Source organism: Micropterus salmoides, unplaced genomic scaffold (assembly GCF_014851395.1).
Source record: "Micropterus salmoides isolate LMB-PRFRI ecotype aquatic unplaced genomic scaffold, ASM1485139v1 Ms_hic_scaffold_16, whole genome shotgun sequence".
Taxonomy (NCBI): Eukaryota; Metazoa; Chordata; class Actinopteri; order Centrarchiformes; family Centrarchidae; genus Micropterus; species Micropterus salmoides.
Genome location: NW_024040707.1, coordinates 23,363,184 through 23,388,163, shown reverse-complemented (window position 1 = coordinate 23,388,163; position 24,980 = coordinate 23,363,184). Strand labels below are relative to the sequence as shown.

At 40.2% G+C, this 24,980-nt stretch overlaps 1 protein-coding gene across 1 annotated transcript in view; it reads right to left on the bottom strand.

The window, feature by feature from the left end:
* sema3bl (sema domain, immunoglobulin domain (Ig), short basic domain, secreted, (semaphorin) 3bl) overlaps positions 1-24,980 on the bottom strand; it is a 71,903-nt gene that overhangs the window by 46,186 nt on the left and 737 nt on the right. Inside the window, exon 2 of the mRNA XM_038723005.1 lies at positions 7,416-7,576. Coding sequence (XP_038578933.1) covers positions 7,416-7,576 — 161 coding nt within the window. The remainder of the gene's footprint in view (positions 1-7,415; positions 7,577-24,980) is intronic.

Sequence of the window (24,980 nt, the reverse complement as noted above, 5' to 3'; positions counted from 1 at the left end):
CGAAGACGAGTGGGTCTGGACGTCTCAATCCATCCGCCATGTTGATGTTTTGCCTTCCTCGTGCAGGCCTGACACAACATTGACATAGATTTCTGCCGTTCCTACCGGTTCGGGAGAGTTGTTCCAGAAACGTGGTCGCGTCGAGGGAAATCCCACTCCTGACACCATATTGTTTATCTCACTCAGAGTCGTGGTGAAGGCCAATTACCTTTATTGACATGAATGTGTGTAGCCAACAAGAGGATGCCGTAAGTACCATCAGGTTACCCACCAGGGGCACACCCTGAGACACACCCCGTTCTCCTGAGACCCAAGCCAAATACGGCAACACTCTAGGTTCCAAACACATAAACAGTAAAGCTGTCTACAACAGGGTTGTGCTTGCTTTTTAATATATAAATGTGCTAATGTTATTTTGCAACACTAAAGTTAGATTTTGTTGAGACCAATGTTAACAGTTAACTATGAATCAGTTATTACTTACGTTAACATTTACATCTCAAACCAAATATTTGAAGCAAATCAATTAACCCTTTATCTGTCCACCAGTTTCACCAAAATCTGTGAATAAAGTTGTGTTTTGGACTGTTATCACTGGGGCCTGGCTCCAGAAACACTGTGCTCCAGCAGCTTCACAGAATGATTAGAAATCTTTTCATCGGACGCTAAATTAATACAAGTACAGAATGAGTCATCAACATTTTTAAATAGTTTTCCAAATGACAAACTCTTAAAAATGATCAAGAATACCTACAAAACACATTTTTTTTGTCGTTGATGGGACAGATACTGCTGTAGGGATGACATGCAATGCATATCAGAAAAACATTCAAACATGGATTTTAATTTCAAGGGAAAGGGATATTTTGTACATGTTTCTTTAAAAATACAGAGCAGAAAACGCATCATTGATACTCTCTTGTCTTCAATTGCCTATTGAAGCATTTCCCTGTCTGTAAAATAAATGCATATTGTTTAGAAATTCATTGTGTAAGATGACATATCAGAAATGATACCACCAGCAATAAAAGAACTGCCCATCCCTCCTTTGTTAACACGTGTGTGAACACATCCCAGCTCCACAAGGAGCTTCGGGCTCATTATGTCCAGTGCCATGGTGCTTGTTTCTATGAGTAACATGATGATAAACAGTGGGGAATAACTTAGGGACAGTGGTTTACTAGCCTCTCATCCTGCTGTTAAACATTGTCGCAGCTGCCTCTGAAGCCTGTGCTGCTCCACCCTGCACATGGCACTTTCAACAAGAAAGAGAATAAATCTATTTTCCAAAAACAATTCATTTAAGGGCATATGTATACAAAATCGAAGTATGTTTCTGGATTTAAGAATTTTATTAGTGAAAACGCTCCACCTTCACACTATCTGACTGGAGGGTCTGTCTGACACCCTGCTTTTGCCTAAAAGCTGGCTTGCAATTGTGGGAACCCACAAGAATCAATCATTTGTTTCATGCCTGAATGAAATTAATAAATATATTAGTCTAAAACTTGGCTTGAAATGGTCTAGATATCTGGGCCAGTTTTTTTGTATGATGCTGGACTGATATAAATGTGTGCCTGTTGAAAGGCCTGGCTCAAACACACTGTCTGACCTAAAGCAGCCTGACAGCATGCCTGACTGATAGTGATGTACTGTGAAATCAGGCCCTGCCTAAAACCTGGCTGACAAAGGCTTAAGTCTGTGTACTGCAATATTCCATTCATTGTCCAAGTTTTCTGTTCCGCTCACTTTAGGAACTATGGCCGACCTGCGCCGGCCCTCTGTGTTCCTTTCTATGTTTAACTGTTGCTCGACACCTTATTAATGTGACCTTTTCTCTTCAAAGTGCAATTTCATTTTTAATCCACCCTTAATTCATGTGTTATGTCTTTGATCTTTGAACTTGGATTTATATTAACTGCGAAAAAAATCTCTCCAGAGCTGGAAACAAGCGAGCCAAGCAGGATGGTGTGAGGCCAGCCTGTGCTTTAAACTTCAAGCTGGAATTGGTCATAACCTTTAACAACCCCTGTGAATAAACAAGTCCTTCAAAAACATCAGTAGCTCCAGACACAATACTTTAGAAGTCAGCCAAAGCCATGAAAAGATAAAAATCATCAAATGGTATCTTTGTTCATGTGCCAGCTGCTAAACAACCCAAACAGATCAAAACCCTCCACTACACTTCACACTTTTTAGTTCAGATTACAACAGCTGGAAACAGGGTTAACCCAGCTTGGCTTGTAGGTACATAACATTTATGTGGCTTGGCTTGTAGGTACATAACATTTATCAAATAAGTATTACGTTCATCATATTTTTCATATTTCACAATAAAAATACAATCCCCTTTCAATTCAATTTTTGTGTATATTATTTATTTGCACTGAACTTGTATCTCTGGTACATAAAAGCAGTAAAATAGCTGGGACACAAGCTAACGTGTTGATGTAAGCATACTTTTCCATTCTGATGAACTCAGTTGTAATTTATGCACAAAACCATCAGTCTTTTTGTCAATTCAGTGTTGCTGAGCCAAAGCAAAATTTGGCAGAAGCAGAGAGATGGAATCATGATGTGATGAGTTTATTTTTGACTGCATCAGAATGCAACAAAGCTGGAATTGCCTGATTAAAATATTGGACTGAAACACTGTCAGAACCTTTGAACTCTTAAATCATAAAACAAACTCAGAAAAGAAATGTCGTCCCTTTCAACACAACCTCTGATTTTATCAACACATCATTTTTTACATTGTATTCTTTTGAGGCCAAATGGATTAGTCTAGAATTAAGCTACACTAAGCACGCTGAGCCAAAAACCATCTCCAAAATCAACAAGGAAGCAGCAACACAAGATATGTTACTAGACAATAAGCAAAATAAATCAGTTATCTGAACATACTAAAACCTGACAGGTGTTAACCATAATCCCAGGCCAAACCCCCCCCACCCCCCAAAAAATAAGATCCAACATTTTATAAACAATAAACTAAGATGGTCTATCAAATACCATTCATACCTATATATGTATCAGCAAGGAGAAAGTAGAATATTTACTCTGTCCAAAGAAACATTTACACAAACTAAATCGGCCTTTGCTTTAGTTTTTCCAGTTGTTAATTTTAATTGTTCCACTTCCCAGATTTGATTCAGTAGGAACTGGATCCAATTTGGAAACACATTGGGTGCAGTGATTCAATGCCATCTGGCTAGTCTTCAACCGAAGCCTTGTGTTTAGAATTACACCATAGTGCCATTTCCAATTGTATTACACTGTTAGTCAGAGTTATAGCGGAACGGGTGGCAAACTAGGTCTTTATGCCAGATATATTGTTAGCTCTGGTGGGCAGAGTTTGAGCTGGAAAACTACAAGCTAGTGTGATAGATTTCACAGTGGTTTACAACTTCACTCTGGTTATGAAAATCTCAAATGTTTTTCACAGAGTGGAGGGCAGAAAAGTGTAAAGCATAGAAAAACTGCTGTTTGCTTGGCAATGATTTACTTTCTGATGTGAACGGAAAAATTCTGATCCCATAGCAGTATTAGTCAGACTTCACTCCTGTTCATTATGTTTTCAAAAATCTTTCATCATTTTTTTTAATACAGAATGATTAGGTGAGTTTGTGTTGCTACAGCTGCAGCAAACATTTGAGAGATGGCGAAATGAGCAAGGAGCAAGGATGCCATTCAACCCAACAGGTAACAGGGGGATACACCTAGCTCTCATCTGAGTTCAAACATCAAACATGCCTCCAAGCACCTTTAAAGCTCGTATTTAACATATTCTATCTATTGTTTCATTCTGTACACAAACAGAAATGTCATTACTAAAATAATTTGTATGTCGTGTGTTTTAGGTGTTGATAGGAATAGTTTTTACTTGGGAGAGAGACGGGCTTGATGTTTCATACTGCTTCCAGTCGTTCCACTAAGCTAAACTCACCAACTCCTGGCCCGAGTTCCGTACAAACATGAGATGGGTGTTGGTCTTCTAAATTCACACTGGGAAAGAAAGTGAATGAGCAAATTTCCCATGCTGAACTATTCCTTTAAAACATCTTTGAACTCATGTCAGAAAGATCTTTAGGCTCTAATTCTACGAAATGATGTGGACATCAGCTGTGGGTTTCATCATCAATGTCACATAAACGCTGGTTGTCACAGCAACATTTAACATCAACATGTTTTCTTGGATTGATCATTACCTTTGTGATGGCAAACACTCCTCCTCCGTTCAGCACTGGTTTACGTTTGCCATCTTGTAAAACTTTGTTTCATTGAACTGGCATCACTGATGTTGATTTCACAACGCTGGCTCTGATAGAAACACAGACATTAAGCCTCACGGCTTGCAGCAAACTAGAGTATCAACAAGCTGCGTTTGTGATCACCAGCCAAGACAGAGAGCAGTAGGAGGATGAGAGAAGTATTAAAAGGTGAGCGACATCTGGCTTTCTGTGATGACACAAACTGACTGGGTGAACAGGGAATTTATGTACACAGTCTTTTTGACGTTTGTATGAGCACAGATACACACATTCACATGTGTACACACACACTGCTGTTCTAAGCTAAAGTGCTGAGGCACAATGGGGTTTTCTGTTTTATAGTTATTTTTGTTCTGTGCTTAGTAGAAACCAGTTTAATGACACAAAGATTATACTGGGCACTCCACTGAACATGACTATATTGTATATGCTGCACATTTTCCCAGAACTTATTGTTGTAGAGATGCATGTACACATTGAGATGAAATTAAATCCTGTTTATTTTAAATCTGCTCATTTCCCTGGTGTTGATACCTTCCATAAAAACTCTCAGAAAACTCACAAGATATAACTGAAAGGTATACTCCCTAACTCCACAAATCACATCAAAACATGTGTCCATGTTTTGTCCATGTTTTGGTTTGCAGTTCTGTGTCTGCCTCTTGTGTCTTGCTTTACCTTACTTCCTGTTTGTGTATTCCTTGTGATTGCATAATGTGTTTTACCTGTGTGTAATCATCCTGCCAGCTTGTGTGTGTGTGTGTGTGTGTGTGTGTGTGTGTGTGTGTGTGTGTAGTCTGTGTGCTTCCCTGGTCTATCTTCATTTAGTGTCCAGTGTCCCTGCTTGTTACCCTTGTCTGCGTGTTTGCCTGCCGTGTGTTTTGCCTAGCCTCCACCATGCTAGCTGCCAGCCTGACTCCCAGTCTGCTAGCTCCCATGTCGCAAGCCACATCCTTCACTCTAGTCAATTAGATTGGGATGCATGAGCCTACACCCTGAAAATCCAGATTCTGTCCTGCCAGAAACCTGCCTTCTAGCCACTAGCCTTTGCTCCGGCCCACTTGCAGTCTGCCTGGATCCATGTCTGCTAGCAACCAGCAGTTACGGAGTCTGCTAGCATCCAGGCCACTAGCCACTAGCCATCGCCCCACCCTGCTAGTAATCTGCCTGCATCCATGCCTGCTAGCAACCAGCCAGCTAGGATCTGCCTGCCTGACTCCTGGCCTGCTCGCATCCGCCAGGCCGACAGCTTCCCCACTCACCTGCTAGTTTGCAACCCTGTCTATTTGCACCTCACCTGCTAGTCATCTGCCTTTATCCCTGTCTGCCTGCACGCCTGCCTGCCTTCTAGCCAACAGCCTGACGACCAGTTTGCTAGCTTGGGTCCAACCAGTTTACTGCCTGTTCCAGCCCCAGAGCCACCCTGAGGCCCTCCAGAAGAAGCGTGGCTATCGCCGTAGTTGTGCCTCTCTCTCTGCCCAGCTCCTCATCCACACTGCTGCCAAGAACCTCATCCTCACTGCTCCAGCACCAGCACATGGACTCCTCGGTAACCTATGCAAGGATCCTGTATGCGGATTTTAGATCTGCTTTTAACACCTTCATCCCGGCTCTGGACACAGACTTCCTATCTGACAGGAGGCAGCATGTGAAGCTCGGAAAACATGCCTCTGACTCCCAGACCATCAGCATCAGTTCCTGTTCAGGATGCGTTCTTTCCCCTCTGCTATACCAATAGCTGCCCCTTTAATCACCAGTCCATCAAGCTCCTGATGTTTGCGGATGACACCCCCCTCAGTGGGCTCATCTCTGGTGGGGATGATTCTCCTTACAGGGGAGAGACTGACCATTCGTTGACCTGGTGCAGCCAGAACAACCTGGAGCTCAATGCTATTAAGATTGTGGGGAACATCACCTCCTACTTAAAGCTGTGTGCTTCCTTGGTCCTTTGTCACATGTGACAATATGTGAGCTGTTGCACTGAATAACTATAATAAATAATATACAAAACTAAAATTAAATTCATTCATTCTAATATGAGATACATATAACATACATACCCGGTGTTCTTGACTTAAAGAAGATGCCAAAGCACTACATCGGTTACAAAAACTCAGAGATTCTTCTCAAAATGAGTGCACTTTATTGACTTTATTTAAACACTTAACTTTCTAAATCAAATATCCAATATTTGTAGATCTGAAATCATGATAGAAGCATGGTAGCATTCTTTCTGCTACTCTCTGTTAGTGTTTGATGACAGTGGATTTCCAGTAACAGATCTGACTTCTGGATCGTAATTCATCTGATGTCATGTCTTTTTGGAGAGCCAAAGAAATTGCAGCTCTCACAGCTTAATCACTGTGTTTGACAAGCCTTAATGACAAATTAATGTACACAAAAGTGTACAGGGTTACATAGATGGAAAAACAAGGTTTAATTTACAACAAGCTGCACTTTTACAGGTATTCCTGCACCGCTAAGGGAACAAGATTGTAGAAATGTCTTGGCAAAGAAAGCAAGCTATTAAATGTGTCTAGAATACAACAACTCTGTATATAGAACAAGAGGTGCAAACAAACCCAACAATAGTACTGCAGTAAATGTAAAATGAAATTTCAAATACATTTCACAATATTCTCCATGCAGTGCATGTTTACAGTAGTTCAGAATTGATTGGTCAGAAATCACATATTTAACCCTGGAAACAGGTTTGTGATCCATTCTTCTTTTATTTTGAAAACTGAACTTTGTTTAAACAAGCTTTAAGCTTTTAATATTTCCATCAATGTTTTCTGTTACCGCTTCAGTGATGCAGTTATATAAAATTAAATGGCTGTTTGGGTTTGAGTCTTTATCGTTGATTTATGACAGAAACTGCTTTAGCAGATGTTCTGCAAAGGGGGAATTCTGGAAAAACACAAAATCCTACGCCTATCCATTCAAGTCATATATTATCCTACAGATTGAAACCCCTTGCAAAGTAACTACAACATAAATCAAAATGGAATGATGAATAAAGACTGTACAGAAACTAACCTTTTACAAAACATCCATCATCAGAGCAGAGCAGAATTAAGCATGTTAAAACACTTAGATAATACACCTTAAACTCATATTATTTAGTGTCACGAAAAACCTCACCTCTTTGGATTCACTGCTGGCAGGTCCCAGCAGGAGAGAGTACAGCACGTCTTTCCCTCCCAGGAAGAGGCGGTCACGATACTCATCCAGGAAGACAGCGGTAACAGAGAGCTGGCCATGATGACCGCTGAAAACAGAAGACCTGTTGGTGGACAGCAGATCTACAGAGAGAGGAGAGAAAAGGATGAGCAATGGCTTTCAAAAGAAACACACAGGAGAGATGGTGGAAGAAAATGTGATATTAGTTAAGCAGAATGAAGTAGAGAGGAAAGTACCAGAGATAATGATGCAGGGAGGAAGGAAAGATCAATGCAACTTAATTACCATGAACAGATATCTGCGTATGAATGCAGAATCTGTAGGCAAGGGACAAGATTTTGGTATCGGAGTTCTGGTTTCCATTTGTAGACTGTATGTAATCCGAGTCATATTGACCAATCATGTTTGAGTGGGCTTTTGTTGCATACAGGTAAATGGTCCATGTGTAGAGCAAAAGAGGTGGAAAGCATCAGCCAAAAGGCAGTCTTGGAACCAATCAGCTATCATCTGACAACGATTTAACTTTTTATCTATCTCAGAACCACAGAGCTTTTTATTGGCTTTTTAAAACTGTATTTGCATTCAAGTCATTGTCAGACAATAGCGGCTGGGTTATGAGATTGCTAATCAGACTGTGAACAATGACCGGTGCACGAAAGAGGTGGTGTTGGCCAAGATATGCGTTATCCAGATATTCGCTGGCTACACTGAACGTTGCTCCCAGAGGCTATTGTTGTCAGACGACTGCCGATAGGTTCCGAGTTCGAATGAAACTGATGAAAAGTTTTATTTTCAGCAAAGCATAGTCCCAGCAGGAGAACATACAAATCAAAAAGAGAACATAGAACAAACGTAGAAATTGAATAACAAAGAAAAATAAACTGCACATGGCAAAAAAAAGAAAATGTATGAAAGGGAAAAAAACAACACATATCAATAAAAAGCCATATCATTAGTTAGAATTATCCTGATTTGCTGAGTGTTCACAAAGAGGGCTTATGCAATTTACAGTCCTTTGAAGTTAAGTGTTTTGTGAGAACATTTTTGCAACTCATAGCAAAAGAGCAGAGCGCTAATCAGCCTTGCATGTGGCAGCTGCACCTGCTGGTTGTCCCCCCTCCACACCCAACCACCTAATGCTGTTTCAGATTGGAAAGAATCAGATCAGATTCAGAATTGGCCAAGCAAAATTGAAGCCCTTTCCAGAAGTGGAATACTTAACATTGCTGGCTTCATCTCTCTGTTAAAGTGATGGCATTTTGCCATTCAGACAGACGTTCATGTTCCTTACGCTCGTAGTGCACAAGAGGTAGCAGGGAGCTAAGAGAGAGAGTGAGCGAGAGATGTTAGTAGCATTCTTTCTCTCAAACTGGTATGATATTGGTTAAAGCTGGGGTGGGCCCTCATTGCACATGAAAATGTAGTTTGGGAGAGTTGCTTTGGAGGGACGCCTGAAGGGAGGGGATGAGATTTTTTTGGTTGTACACTTTGAAAATCTAGCTGCCTGTTGCCAGTTCTCTGTGGTGCTTACCCCAGCTTTGAACTTACTATTTGACAAGTCAAAGTTTTCATATCAGACAAAGTGGTGTATATATATGAAACACAAAATAATTATGCATAATAATTTTAAATTTCTTAAATGCTTAAATTAATTAGTAGCTGGTGTTGTAACTGTGATAGAATGTAGCAAAAACAGACAACATTTCATACTACTCCAAGTCAATCCATCTGATCATGACAACTGTATTTCAATCCAGTGATGCTAAATAGGTCAAACTACTACTGTTAAGTTTCTGAATTGCATGACTTTATGAGAGCACACACGATACACACTCCCATTTAAGTAAATATGTATCAATGGGAGAGCAGGAGTCCATTTGTGCACACCAGCCTACCCCTGGCTTACTTCTCTGATATGGCAGCAGCATCAAAGTCAAAAGGCTGATGCAAGGACTCTGCAGGAGAGGTAGAGACCGGGTTGAATTCAAGTTCAGCTAGACGTAGGGCGTCCCACACACACACACACACACACGTATATACACATTTATATGCCAGTACAAGCTCGCTCCTTTTCAGCCTCTTAGCCTCCCACAGTTTCTTCCACTTTCTCACACAAACACTTCTTTTATCTTCCTCTACTACTTTTCCTTTTCTGTCCTGACTCTTCTTCTTCTTCTCTATCTCTTTCTCTCTCTATCTTTGGATAATGAGATGAGGAGAGAAATATGTGTGTGAGAATACATCTTAGGAATGCCAAACTTTCAGTGGAGGATCTTTTGGCTCAATCGGTTTTCTGTCTACCTCTCATCACTCGTCTGTCACACTCGTTATTCCTCCTCCAACACACGCTAACCTGCACACACATGCACACGGTGAGAAAGTAGGCTCAGTCTCTCACCACTTAGTAAGGGTATTGAGTGAGTGAAGCACAGGGGCCCCGTGTACCAGTGACACCTTGTCCATCACTGGAGCCTTGCATACACACAGATGGTGTGTTTTTATTAGGAATCTCAATTTCTTAAACTCATAAGCTTCCACACAGACACACATCTGCATACTGTCAAATATAAAATGTTGTTTATTAATTAATCCAAAACCCAGAGAGAGACAATTCAATATGATGGAGAACATAGAAAAGCAGATATGAAAAGTTAAAACCAGAGAATGTTTTGCAGTTTCACTTGATAAATTATTTCACTGATTAATCAATGATTAACTGTCGGTCAATTGACTAAATTTTCTCTGTACCAGTGGGTGTGTTACACACTTTGGGATGATACGGGGCTGAATAGATGCCTCCGGCGTTTTACTCTTTTTTCAGTCTTGCTTTGCCTGCAGGCACAAACACATACACACACATACAGATTTTTACAAACACAACTGTGTCTTATCTGACTTACCATGTTTTCCTTTTCATATTTACTCCCTAATATGGTCTTTACAGCTGCCAAATCAAAACCATGGTGAACCAGCAACTGTGCTGAAACACTCTCCTCCGCTGAGATCAACCAGCATTGAAACCTGTTAAATGTTGTTACAAAAAAAAAATCCTCTGAAGACAGTGATGAAGGTTTGGATATAAAACTTTAAAGCAGCTGGCAAGAGAATAACAAGGAGGCACACAAGCAAGAAGACATGAGTGATATACTGCCGGGAGGGAGGAAGAGAGATAGAGAAAGAAAGATTTAGCAGCAAGTCTGAAAATAATGAGGAGGGAAAGAAATAGGCAGAGAAAACCACATGACATACAGAGACAGAGTGTCGTGGTATATGATGGATTGATTGGACCTGACAACATAAGCAGAAGAAAAGTGAGACAGAGATACATTTTAGAACTGTTTTACATTAGATACTGTGTCATTGCATAATGTGCTTTTTCAGTCTAAAGGTTTTTTTCTATGTAATTTGATGTTTTCATTTCATTGTGACTTTTTTAACAGATGTTTTCGATGTTTTAACTCTTGTTTGATGAAAAGCCGATAAAGTCACAATAGTTCACCACCTAGCGCAGATTCAACATTAGCACTCATGCACTGAAACCAGTAGACATGTAGAGGCCAGACAGTTCAGCTGGATGGTCTAATATGGGTTTTCATGACCCAGTTTATCAGCAGAACATGTAGACAGCCTGACACATCGTCCGCTGATGACTGTCTGTCTCCACAGGTTCAACTTTTTCCATGTAGCTCTGAGCCCTGAGATGACCTTTGGCTGCGGAGAGTGAGTGATGACGAATGACAAGATATTGTTTGAGGGAAGAACATGTGGATATACATGTGTGTGCTAAGACATTTAACAGATAGAGTATGTATTAGGCGGAGGTCTAATTTTCACGGCACAACTTGCTGTTTTGACAGGAAAGACTGCGAAGATGGATACTGCCACGTTACTACAGCATAGTTATCAAGCCATGTGTAAAATATAAATACAATTTGAGAGTGCGCTAACACTATCTGACCCCCACCAACAAGGCTCAGTAGATCTGCCATATTTATCAAAATTATTAACAATTAAGTAAATAGAGATTTAAAGTAAAAAAAAATCTAATCAAACTCTAAAACTTTGCGGTGTCCCATGGTATAAGGTTTACGACACATTTCATGTAACGATGTATTCTGACCAGGGACCTTTGTTGCATGTCATACTCCTTCTCTATCCCTGCATTTCATGCCTGTATGTGGCTTATACATACTTTCTATTTGACGGCTCTGTGAAGTTGTACTTAGGCACAGCGGTGCTTTGAGCTAACTGCTAACGCCAGCATGCCAACATGAACCTTAGATTGCCAATAAACACAAATTACTGCTGAGGCTAACTGGAATGTCATCAGTTTTGCAAGTATTTAGTCATAAACAAAAATACTGGACATACTGTTGACCTGATGGTGGCGCTAGACAAAGTCAGAGGTTATCAAATTCATCCTGTCGGAGTGCTCACCAAAGACTAAGTTGATTCATCCGCTCAGGACCATGAATGTCTGGGAAAGACTGAAATCTCTCAACATCTATTTGATGGATTGCCATGACATTTTGTTCAAAGGAGCACCTCTTTCTTCCAGAACAGGAACAGTGTGGTGTTACTCTTCGCCCCAAAGTTACACCAAAGGGGTGCTTGGTGTAACTTTAGAGCACATACCTTTCCATAAAAAAAACTTTGGCACTCACAGCAAACAAAGCAAGAGCGCTTCCAACTGCAATTTAAGATGACGTTGTGTGTCTCTGAACGATGATTAGCTGCTTAACATGCACAATAACATTGTCACAAATCTTTCAGTATTTACTTAATCGTTGTTTGATCACTATGGACAATATTTTCAAAGATCCAGATACTGACATTTCACCCATAAATGGTAATTATCTGATTCCCTCAAGCTTTCTTGCACACTGTACCTTGTTTCATTTAGTCCTTCATGCTGTAAACACACACTCATTAAAACACCCAGGCCTGGAAGCAGATTCCTGTCTCTCTTCTTTCTTTCTACCTTTGTATCTTATAAATCATTCAGAAATATACACAAATCTCCCTCAAACAACAACACTGTAAGGACATAAATACCACAGTAGCACACACACTGACACACACACAAACAGAGGGGAAAGGTGAACTAACAGCTTCCATCTGTAGCTTGTTATCACTCTAGCAGCTCATCACCTCAATGTGGAAACCACACCGCTGTCTCACCTCTCACCAACCTCTCTCCTGCTGTCTATCCATCTTCACATCACTTCCATCTATCCGTTTAACCTCTCTCCACTCTCCATCGTGCTCTGTCTTGTCTGTCTATCCATCTTTAACTTCCTCTCTGGTGTTATTTTTCCTCTCTTGAAGTCACTTCTAAATATGTGTTCAATTTCCTCTCTCATGTCTGTCCATTTGTCTTCCTGGCTCTCTCTCTCCTTTGCTGCAAGGTATGTCTCTCTCTTGTCTCTCTTTTTATCCATCTTGTGTCTTAAGAACCTATAGAGCCACAAAATCCCTCACAGCATCCATAGGGAAACTTCAACATCTGTCTCCAATGCGTCTTATTTCCCTAAGGGCAGCCAGCCGACGCTGCATTGACAAACAGCATCCGTGCCAAACCAAAGCGACACACGAAAGAGCATCTGGTTTCACTGTACGTGTCAAACCTCAGCTATTGCATCATGCAGTCTGCCACTTCAAAGATGCGTATGTATGCAATAATCTATTCTGAGATTTGTTTGCATTGTAAGTGTTCAGCTTAGCCAGCTAGGCTGAGGCATGTCCCTGTGTCAGTCAAATCTGGGAGTCAAACGTGGACTGTGCAATCTACTTCACACTGCTGTTGAAAGACCATTTGCTTATTTGCATATTTTTGTTTTATCTGGGTGCTTACATGGTCCTTTCATCACCCAAGGACCAATGAAATGTAATCAAACTTCTGATTAGAGATAAAAAGGATCCGTGTGATGAAATGGAGGGCAGCATTACTGCATGAATGCGTTTGGTGATAAAAGGCAAATGTACAACAAGTGGTTAAAAGTAAGATTTGCACTGACAGGTCTGGAAACAAGAGTGAATGTGGGTTCAAGAGGAGAAACAGAAGAAATGCATTTACAATGAATAAGGCAGAGAATGAAAAAAACTCACTTCCAAATATCATGCTGCCATCTCTAATGTACAAATTGGGCACTGGCAGAGTGTAAGCTATGTTAAGCTGCAGACACACACATGCACGTATATGTATGTAGGCGCACACACACACACAGCATCAGTATTACTGTTGGCTCAGTGGGAGTGGAGGACACATCTGAAGCTTATTAGACCCCCTGTGCTACAAAATTCATGCCAGACACACACCATCATGCCCCTGGTTCAATCACACCTCTTCCCATCTCAGCTGACAAAAACTGTCAGTCTCTAAATATTGCTCTTTGACATTTTGTTTTCACGAGCTCTGACACACAAACACACACACTCGCAAACAAATACACACCCATTAGACTCATTACGCCACTGACAGGCTTCCCAGGGTATCATTAGATCTCAGCTGTATATTGTTGCAGTGTGTCAAGTATTTCTGGAATCTGCCGCATGTACAAAAAGTCATCTCATAGTGCTTCTCCTCCTCTCACTACTCCCTCTCCACCTCCTCCTCACCCTCCTCTCCCGGGTCTCATATTCCCACTCATCCTCTTCATTCTTTCTCCTCACATGCTTCTTTGTGAGATATGTATTAGGGCGGGACAAGTTACCTACATTATAGATCTCTCTGTGACCTAAATGTTACATGTTGTTTTTTTCATTTTTTTCATACATTCTGTACATACTAGAAAAGACTCGTGCAAAAGTTACTTTTGTTTATTTGCATTTATAGTTATCAATTGTCAATGTGACAATCTATCCTTATGAAGAATTTAGCTCATATCATTTATATCAGAATAGTAAGTGTGCAGAAAGTTAAAATACAGAGTGTGTTTTATATCTATGCCAGCAACGCTGCAATGTTGTCTGAGGTTGACATGTTCGGTTTTGAGTGAAATGGTTTGACAACTATGGGATCATTGCTGCATCATCCCCATGGGTTGATCCCCTGACCTTTTCTCTAGAACCATCGTCCATTCAAACATGTTACTTGTCAAATTGTTTATACAGCAGCAGCTGTACTTTATGATTACAGGTCAATAGCAAATGTTCCCATGCTAACACACTAATCTGACACGGTGAAGATGATAAACATTACCTACTAAACATCAGCATGTCAGCAATGTTGTTGTCAACATGTTAGAATCCACTAACATGGCTCTAGACTCTTTGTTTTCTTATACTTGAAATCCATGATCAGGACTGCAAACTTTTCTAAATGGAAACCTTTATTCTCTCTCTCTCAGGTGTAAAAGACAAAACAGCCCCAGATGAAGGAAAGCTCAACTGTAGAAGAACTATCACACATATTTTTTTATGAATTGATGAATTTTGTGTTTCTTTCTGATGTCTGGTACATTAGAGATACAGTATGTTGCAAGGGCATCTTATAGTTTTTCTTATCATATTTCTGTATTCAGGTTTCTGTTTGCAAATACGTCTTGAAACAAGCTCAGAGAACAGTGTTGATTTTAATAGTCATGTGTTGCATATCAATGCAGTTACACACAGGCATATATTACTACTGTATCTATTATTATAGAGTTGCAAAGTTTGTATTTAAAGTTTTTATTTCAAGTAAGTTTGCAGTCACTCACATCTTGTCACATTACATTTATTATGTATAAAGATATAAAACCTACAGATATCTGTGTATTCATTGTTTAAATACACAGGGATTTGTCCTGGCAGAGATGCAAAATGCCAGATATCTCATGACAGAGTAAATCCTGGGATTTCCTGGCAACCTGTTACTGCTCCTCACTGGAGATGTCAGTTTACCCGCACAGCTCACATTTTTAACAACCTCGGTCATGTGATAAAACCATGAGAAGTGAGACAAGTGCCAAAGAAGGAACACACACAAAAACTTTAGTGACCTTATAGTCTTATTTTGAGTTCTTAGCTTGTCTTTTCTCTCTTCTTTCTCACTCTTTCCATTCGCTCTTCCCTTTCTTCTCTCTCTCTCTCCCTCTCTCTCTCTCTCACACACACACACACACACACACATTCAAAGCTTCTTCTCTCTCCGCTGTCTCAGGATGCCTATCAGAGTTCCTGTTATCCGATCTTCCCTGCTGGGCCAATCAAAACACAGAGCAGGGTGTTACCTCATCACCTTCGATTCTCATCAACCCTCACCCTCCTCTGCCTCTCCTTCCTCCCTCATTTCATCATATATCTTCCTCCCCTCTCTCTCTCTCTCTCATTATCTTCCTCCCTCCCTGATGGCCCGTTGCTTTCTGTCTATCCATCTTTCTCTTTCGTCCACTTTCATCTTTTTTCCTTCCATCCACTCTTACTCTATAACTCACCCGTACCACACACCTCTCTCTCACTTTATCTCTCTCAGCCAAAATGATCCATGACAAACCACACTTCTCTTAACCCAAGCTTTCCTTCCTATTTTCTTCATCCCTGCCTCTTTCCATTCTTAATCTCAGCATTCCTCCCTTTGCCTCAGAAATATGTCATCCTCCCTCCTTGCTTCCTCCTCATCATGTTTCACTTCATCTGTCGTGCCCATACTATATACTATTTTTCATCCCTCCATCCATCATTCCTTCAATGCCTCATCCAAAGCATCCAACTCTATAAAACTGGGTTGGCTGTTATGTGTTTAAGCACAAATAGTACAGCCAACTCTCTGCTGGCCTCATGCCTTGTTAACTGAATGCAGCAAAGTGAACGCATGAACTAATTTCTGTTTAGTACATTTCAGTCCTTCTTTGAGGTAGTCAAGACTATTTTATTTTTAGTTTAAATTTTCATTTTGGGAAGTGTTTTTTTTTAGGGCAAATCAATTGTTAGCTAGGTTATTTTGTGAAATTATGTTGAACAAGTGTTAGTTTCAGTGATTGAAGTGGGGTGGTACGCGCCTGTACGCAGTACCGGCACCTCGACATTTAACTCTTTGTCGTACTGGGACTTCTCCCAAACGAAACTCTGTCGGCGGATAGAGAGAAGGGAGAGGAGAGTGCCTACTGGCACCTATTTTTGTCCACTTCAAGCACTGATTCATTTTAAACCGAGAATGACAATGATGAAGATTCTCTATGTATGCAGATTAGGAAAAAGGGCTAATATAAACAACTGCAGTGCCAAAAAAAATCTTCCATCTTCTCATTTTGTATGTTAGTGAGGAAAGAGGAGGGAGGCTATGACTGAATCATAGACTTAATGAAGCATGAATGTATAGCTGATGCTACAGTATGTTCTCTAGCTGATTAAGTGAATACGCTGAACAGAGCTTTCCCTGTGGTATCAGTTAACTGTGATGTTTGTGTTTGGCAGCTGTCCCTTTTACTCTGCTCTTTTTGTCAGCTGCTCCAGTGGAACTAATTAATTGCTGCAAGAGTGGGAGAGTTTGTATCAATGGCAGGGGGCGCAGCACCTCAGTGTGTGTGACATGTAATGTCTCCCATCCTGCATTAAAGAGGGTTCCCATCACCTCTGGCCTGTTTCTCTATCACTTTGCATTGATTCTGAGCCAAGTACAAAATGGTAGGACATTGAATTGACATGAGAAGACAAGAAGAACCCTCTTTGGACTGGTTTGTGTGAGTGCATGTGTGTGTGTGTGTGTGTGTGTGTGTGTGTAATTGTCCTAGTAGTTTTTTTCTTTCTGTTTTGCTTTCTTTGTGTGCTTGCTGCTCTCTGCAGGAAGATCCAGTAGAAGAAGAAGAGGAAGAAGAAGAAGAAAAGCTTACTAATCCTTTAATGCCTTCAGTGAATAAATACACAAGCAGAGCTGAGGATGTTTATCTATCTCATACAGAGAGAGAGAGGGATGTTCAAGCTGTAACAATAAGATTTTATATACAACACTGGCAAGGCATATGTCATTTCAACACCAAGACCCAGCATGCACTTGGCTGACAGCGATGTACAGGAGGAGGCCAAGTACAACATTAGTCCAAGTGAGCACAAAGTTTTCACAAGGTGCTGTTATGAGACTGTAATTTGTTGAAAGCATTAAAAACTTTGGGTGGACAGCCCTGGACGTTATATCAACTTTGATTTTAATACTCCATTTGAGAAATTCCAGATTGGTTCCGTCATATCATCCAAATGTTTGTGGGCAAGTTAGAGACAGTCAAGCAAACACAGACAAATATTTTTCAAACAAGGGGCTCTACTCACAATAGCAGTCAGCGAGCACTGCTTGCACACTCATGTGTCGCAAATGTGTTTTTTGTTCTGATGAGTGAAACATATCAAAATGAACAAAAATAAAATTGCAGTTAGCACGTTTGGTGAAAATTTGGTGAAACGGGCCCCAGTCTCACATTATTTTGGCTTTCATTTTGCAGGAACCGAAATGGCAACCTGCCCACCTGAAAGATCTATACCAAACATATTTGCTAAACAGTGTTCATGTCAGTGTCTAATTTTAAAGATCCCATAATCAAATAAAAATCCCACAAACAGGGGCTTTTATGTAGTACTTGGAGCTGAAATACAATGAAACAGAGTAGATATCAATACATCAGATCAGTACCAGAGAAGAGGGTGGGTCAGGCCTCTTGAGGACATCGGGGGGGTAGTTGCTCTGTGTGATCAGTCTTGAGGGTGTGGCAGAGTGTAGAAAGTTTAGATAAATAGTTTTTCAGGACTTGAACCCCCCTTGGTGAACTTCAACTGCTGTGATTTGTAACACTCCTGTCAAAACAATGGCCATCGCTGTGGATTCTGGGGTTGGTGTTGGCTGGCCTGAGGCACACACACACACACACACACGCGCACGCACACACACAAACATCTAGTCTTTAACTTGACCATGAACAAGAGTGAGTAGACATAAAGAGACACAGGACACTCCCGCTATGTGCCCAAGACACACACACACACACACACACACACCGACATTCACATCCCCCATAACTCCTGAGTGTAAGAGGAGTACTTAGTAATCTACATGACAGATGGTCAATGCCACATTGTTGGGACTTGAACCCTCAACCATTGCTTCTCAATGGGACCAGTGTCCTTCAGCCTTCAGGTTAGCCTCTCTTCTTTTATCCATCGATCTGTCATTCTTTCGTCTCCCTCATTTTTCTCTCAACGCATTCAACCTCCTGTCTTTTCCTGACCTTTTCATTTTCTTAGCCCCTCTCTGTCTCTTTTTCATCTATTTATCTCCCTCCACCACGGTTCCATGACCTCTTTTTATCTGCCCTATTCTGGTATTTCCATCTCCATCTGATGCTCGCTTTTTCCTCTCTTTCACCTACATTCACTCTTTTATGGATCCATCATTTGTTTTCTCTCCACATACACAGATATTTCATTCATTACTTCCCTCTCTTTACACTATGTCCTCTTCTCACTGTGTTCTTTGAAATTCATTGATGTTTCCTCCCTTTCATGGTAATTCTCCTTTTCCATTCATCTTTCAGCTCATTGACTCATGCCAGAATTAGGGGCACATGTTCAGGCAATCGAGCCATGTAGGGGCCTTCTTTGACCGTTGAGGGGTATCAATGCAGTATTTATCTTTACATGTTTTGCAGCAAAACTAAGGCATTTGAATCCAGCAGGGGTTTACCGGTCTATCTTTGGGCTTTAGGGGATGTGATTTATCTCCCGGGGGTAGCTAATAGGCGTTTTACCCAAAGGTAGTCAAGCTGTATACTTTGTATAATTGACTTTTTCAAAAAGTAAACAACTTTTATTAGGTCCTGACTCTATCCAGAGACACCCTGACTCACTAGTGACAGCTGAACATTGTAAGTGCTAGGGCTGGCCTTACATATTTCTCACTGTCAACAAATTGTGTCCTTGTTAGACTCAATACTTAACAACTTCCCAACTTTATGGCACTTTGTTAAAGACTAATTAATTTTCTCAAACAGCTGGGCACTGTAGTTTTTAGCAAACAATAATTTATAACATATAATTTACATTTCTTGGACATGTTTTTCATTTATTAAAAAATAGTTCAGGTGTAATGTATTCAAACTCTCCCTGAGGATTATAATAAGAAAACTGCGTTCACTAGCCTCAAAGAAACCTGTTTCTATTTTATATAATTGTAGATAAAACCACCTAAACTACCATCCTGTTCCAGGTACATTTCAAATCTGCTCTGCCAAGAAATGAGCTTCAACCTCACCTAACAGAAACCATCAGGGACAGATATTTTTACCCGCTCTTTATAACAGATTTCGCACTTAAAATGTTTTCTTATCTTTGACCTCTTCGTGGCTTTCTGATGTGTGAATTCTCTCTTTTGTGTTTCTTTTCCTCTGTCACTCACTCTGTCCTTTTTCTTTTCCCTCAAACATCCCAGGCACATTTTCTCTTCCCACCCCAGCTTCCTCTCCATCTGTGCTCTCTGATCTGGCCCTGTGTTAATCTCAATCGTTTTTTCCAGCTCCCCATCTCTCACACATTGCCAATTCTTCCTCTCACTCCCAGTCTCTAATTCCTCCATCTGTGTGTTGTCTATGATCTAGCTAGGCCACCATCACCACAGAGATGCACTAGTGACACTTTGAGACACGCAGATGTCTGTTTTTTAGTTCGCTTCAAACACTGGTTCAATGGTTCAGTACACACACACATAGAAGCATCGTGTCTCTTTTCTTTCACAGTCACACACATGCATATTTTGCACTTCATACACACCTACACAGACATCCACACGGTAAAGCCTTTATTACAGATTGAAAAACTGACAGATAAAAAAACGCCTACACTTACACCTACACCTCAGCACATACAGAAATCTATAGCCAACATACTCACTGTGGCTTTCTCTTTTCTCTCTCTCTCTCACCTCACACACATACACACACACACACACACACACACTTTTCATTCTATATGGTGTCAGAAACATGTAGTGTGTTTCCTCTGTCAGCAGGTCTACATACCAGACAGAAAACCTCTAAATATGGGTAATTTCATGGACACAATTTCATGAACACTTTTATGCAGCTTTGATCACAGTATGTAGGCTATTATTCATAAAAATATATTTTCTGGATACGGCCAGTCTTTTACAATAATGATATATCATCAAAAATACCAATGGTCATTCTAAGAATTGAATTAAGTTATTAAATTAAATAAATCATCTGGATTTCTTAGTCCTATCACTGAATTAACTAAAAAAACTAATAATAACCGTTAAGAGTTGGTCATCCCTCTTATACAATCCTTAGCAATTTAAAAAACTTTGTTTAATAATATTGTGTCGCTTTATGCTCTAGAAACTTGTGTTTCTAGATTTCATAAGATTAGATGAAATATTTCTCAATCTTAAAATAAACGTTACTACTTCAACAAGAAAGAGAAGCTGTTACTTAGTAACAACTGTCCTAAGGTGACTGTCCATTAAGAGGATGTTACCTCAGAGCTGAACAGTTGTGTAAAATTCTATTTATACCATAGGCAAAATTCTTGATTCTGACTGGCTGGAAGGTGTGGATTAACTTTTAGACAGGACACCCCTGATCCAGGTGTTTCTGTGGAGTTTGCATGTTCCTCCTCTGCCTGCATGGATTTTCTCCAGTGCTCTGGTTCCCGACTTCACAAAGATATAGGTTTATTGCCAGCTCTAAGTTGCCCTGTATGTGTGAATGTGAGTGGTTTTCCGTCTATATGTGTCAGCCCTGGGATCGCCTGGCGAGCTGTCCAGACCTATCCTGCCTGTTGCCTGATGTCAGCTGTACGCAGGATAAGCAGACGGATGGATTGTTATAGAACAATGGTTCCTAACCTCAGTGTTATCCCTTATATTCATGGGACGTAAACTTGTCGGGTATATTGCTTACATAATACACACTAAAGACTTCAAAGACATAAAAATTAAATTCCATTATAAGGGTGTTCCGGTGGATAGTTTAGGACACAAACTTGCATACAAAACTTCAGATCTGCATCTATGTAACATTAAGATGCCCTCCCATCTACACTTGAAACCTTAAAGATCTTGTCAAACTGTTTTAATTTCTTTAAAGGCATCTCTTTATAAATACAGTTGACTCCCTTGACTATATGTTAAGAATTTACATAAGCATTTGAAATTTAATATTTAATTTTCCAATATTTTTTTAGAGCTTAAGCGTATATACATCCTACTAAAAAACCATGTGTCCAACAAGCCAGTCGGCTTGGTTACCAAACCTAAACCTCTTTTGTTTGCTCGTTTTCCTCTCCTTTGCTGGATTTTAGATCAGTCCAGAGGCTTGGGAGCAATTCAACTGAACTCAGGAAAAGCAAGAGAGAGGAAGAAAAGAAAAGCGATTACATATATATATATATATATATGGAGAAACAAAGTAAAAGAGCTAAAAGATGAAAGGATGGGAGACGCCCTACATTCCAGCAGCTCTGGAACTGACTCCCGGTGACAGATTACCCCGCTCCGCCTAAGAACAACGAACACCCGTCTGTATGTATGCATCTGGGCAAAGCAGACTGAGAAAACAAACTCATTAATTCACACGCTGTAAGTGAAAACAAACAGAACCCTTCACTATGAGAACTAATGCAATCTGATGAAAATAGGACACTGGTGTGTGCATTGGTCCTTTCAAGTGGCCCCCCGCCTTTGGCGAGACAAAGTGAATATTGTATTAGACAGAGCGTGTGTGTCTCAAGTCAGTGTGTGTTGCACACAAACAGACAAAGGAAATTCAAATGAACAAATGAAGCAGGCAGAGGGAAGGGAGAAAAAGACAAATAAAAGACATACAGAGACAGAGATGCATGATGGGAGCTAGTATAGATGCTTGGCAGAAGGCTGGGAGTCCAGCCAACCACACGCACATCACATACCTCGATGCCTCAATGTCACCTCGTCATGAACACACACACACGTTCGCACTTTTGTTGTCAAGAGTTTGAATTGCAAATTAGGCTTTTAAACAATAATGAATTAGAATTTTCTCATAACATATTTGATAAACACTGTGTCATATGACAGTGAAAGAAAAAAAAGAAAAGAAAAGAAATTCCAAGAAAGGACTGGTTTGTGTTATTTGCAAGTTTAAAAAAAAGCTGAAGTTGGTGGAAATGTGTTTTTTTTTTATACACGTCAAGGTACAAATGACATTTGTTTCATTTGCCTAAGTGTACCCAATAATGCTTTTAGGAGTACTTTACATCAAAAGTCATTTAAATGCTCATGAAAGGATGGGTATATGTTAAATGTGTGTCTAAAAAAGACAAGGACAGACACTCAACAAAATTTAGCCCAGTTTTAGACGTATTTTTACCTACAAATCTCTACATCAGTGTTGACTGGCATGCCTGAAGCAAACATAACGAGAGGATACGAGAGGAGTACAAATACTTTAATCGCTCGGAGGTAAAAATAGCTTTCTTCCTGCTTTAACGTCTACCCACTAATTGATTGAAATGAGATAATGACAGCTTTTCCTGTCACTAAATTACCTCTTCATCCTCTTGGGAATACAAACACCCTCTGGGCTTTTCTGGGCTATAATGGGGTTGATAGAGGAAAAGACACACAAACAGAGGGGGGGAAAGGACAGAGGAGTGAGAAATTAAACAAAAGAGTGAGCAGACGATACATACAGAGAAGTAATGTGTAATGACTTAAAGAAAGAGTAGTGTCTTGGGGGAAATTATGTAAAGCACAGGGCAAACTGTGGGGTCAGAGTCGAGGTCATCTAGACAGGAAGCGAGAAACTGGTTGTTCACTAATGAAAATCTTATATGCAAGGTTTATTCCCACGCTCCTCATAATGCATAATGTTTTTGTAATGAAGAAGAAAACTGGTTTAATATGGTGCTGTTTATTGCTAGATCAAAGTGAAAATGGATCTGTGGAATACTTTGAAAAGAGAGCTCGAACATGAGTAAAAAGCAGTGACTCACAATCTTGGGCACTGCTTTTTCCACTACTAGTGTTTGCCCAGGGCATGTCTTTGTTTGTTAGAAAATTGCACCCATTCCTCAGTTGCGTTGCAGGATCCTCCTATCCTAAAACTGATTTCTTAAAGACCAAAAATATCGTTCTGTGATGTCAGTTAATGTGATGTTTATTTTCTTACATCCCACAACACAAAAGTATCACAGAAATGTTACAAGCTACTAACAATTTTCATGGCAAACTACTCATTATGGGGCCTAAAGGGCCTAAAGGGCCCCCTTAGGCCAAAATATAAACTTTGCACAAGAGGAAAGCTCACATTGTGTATACTGTTAAAAAAGGAAATGGTTCATTCTGTGGGGAACATGAATATGCTCATAAAATGTCATGGTGATTTCTCCATTCGATTTGGATATTTCATGTGCACATGTGGACATTTTGCCGTGGAAGTGTCTCTAGAGGAGAGATCAGGGGTCATCTAAAGCTTCAGGGTCCATGAATATGACTAGCAGTTTTTTAAGATATCATGTCAGACCAACAGATCTAATAACCCACAAACATTTCCATCCTAAGGCCCTGCTGCTAACATGGCAATAACAAATAAGTTGAGTATAAAGCAGTTGTATTTCTGTTGCTGCAATATGTATTCAGAAAGCTTTTGCAGTTGTTCTCTCTTACTTTATCAGTATGTCTCCCCCCCCTGAGCGGTAATTCCAGTCCAGCCAACAGGAAGACCAGTAAACTCACATGGTGACTTTTCTCCTGAAAACATGGAGTTGAACTGAGGAAATCCTGTGTGATATCTATCAGTGATGATGATTGCGGACCCACTCTGGCCTGAGTGAAATGAAACAATGAGCATGGTTTGGCAACAACACACACACACACACACACACACACACACACACACACACACACAGATATGCATACACTGGGTCCTTTAATGCCTTATTATCATTAAACCAGAGTGAGTCATGGCCAACAACAGAGCTTAGATTAGAGAGGAGGAGATAGGGCATGGTATGTTAAGGCCAACAATATACTATATATGGTAATGTTGGTGAGATTTTAAAGTATTTTAGTATTAGTATTAGTATTTTATTCAGCAGCACATACACACCAAGCCTGCAACCAATAAAGTCAGTTTAATCACACTTCTATTCAGGATGTAACAGCAGAAACTACTTTTTTGAGTGTTTAAAAGGTGAAAGGTCATTAGAAGGTTTGGATGGTCTGAACTTTGTGTGACAGACTAAATCCACCTCCATGAGGCAATTAAGCATTGCAATATGTATACATTTGTGAGTTAATGACATAATGCTAATAACCATACCGCGGTATAAAAGATAATTATATAACATTCTTCCTAGATATTTAGTTGCGGTTGCCACTCTTAATAAACTTTTATAATGAGACAATCTCACGCGCTGTCTCCCACCACAGAACGATGAACCTCAGCCAAATGTCCTCTGGCTGGACACCCCGCCTGCACTGCAGAGCGGTTTCAACTTGGAAACCAACAAATTAATGTATGTGTGCTTCCTAAAACATATAAACCCCCAAAACAGTAGCCAAAA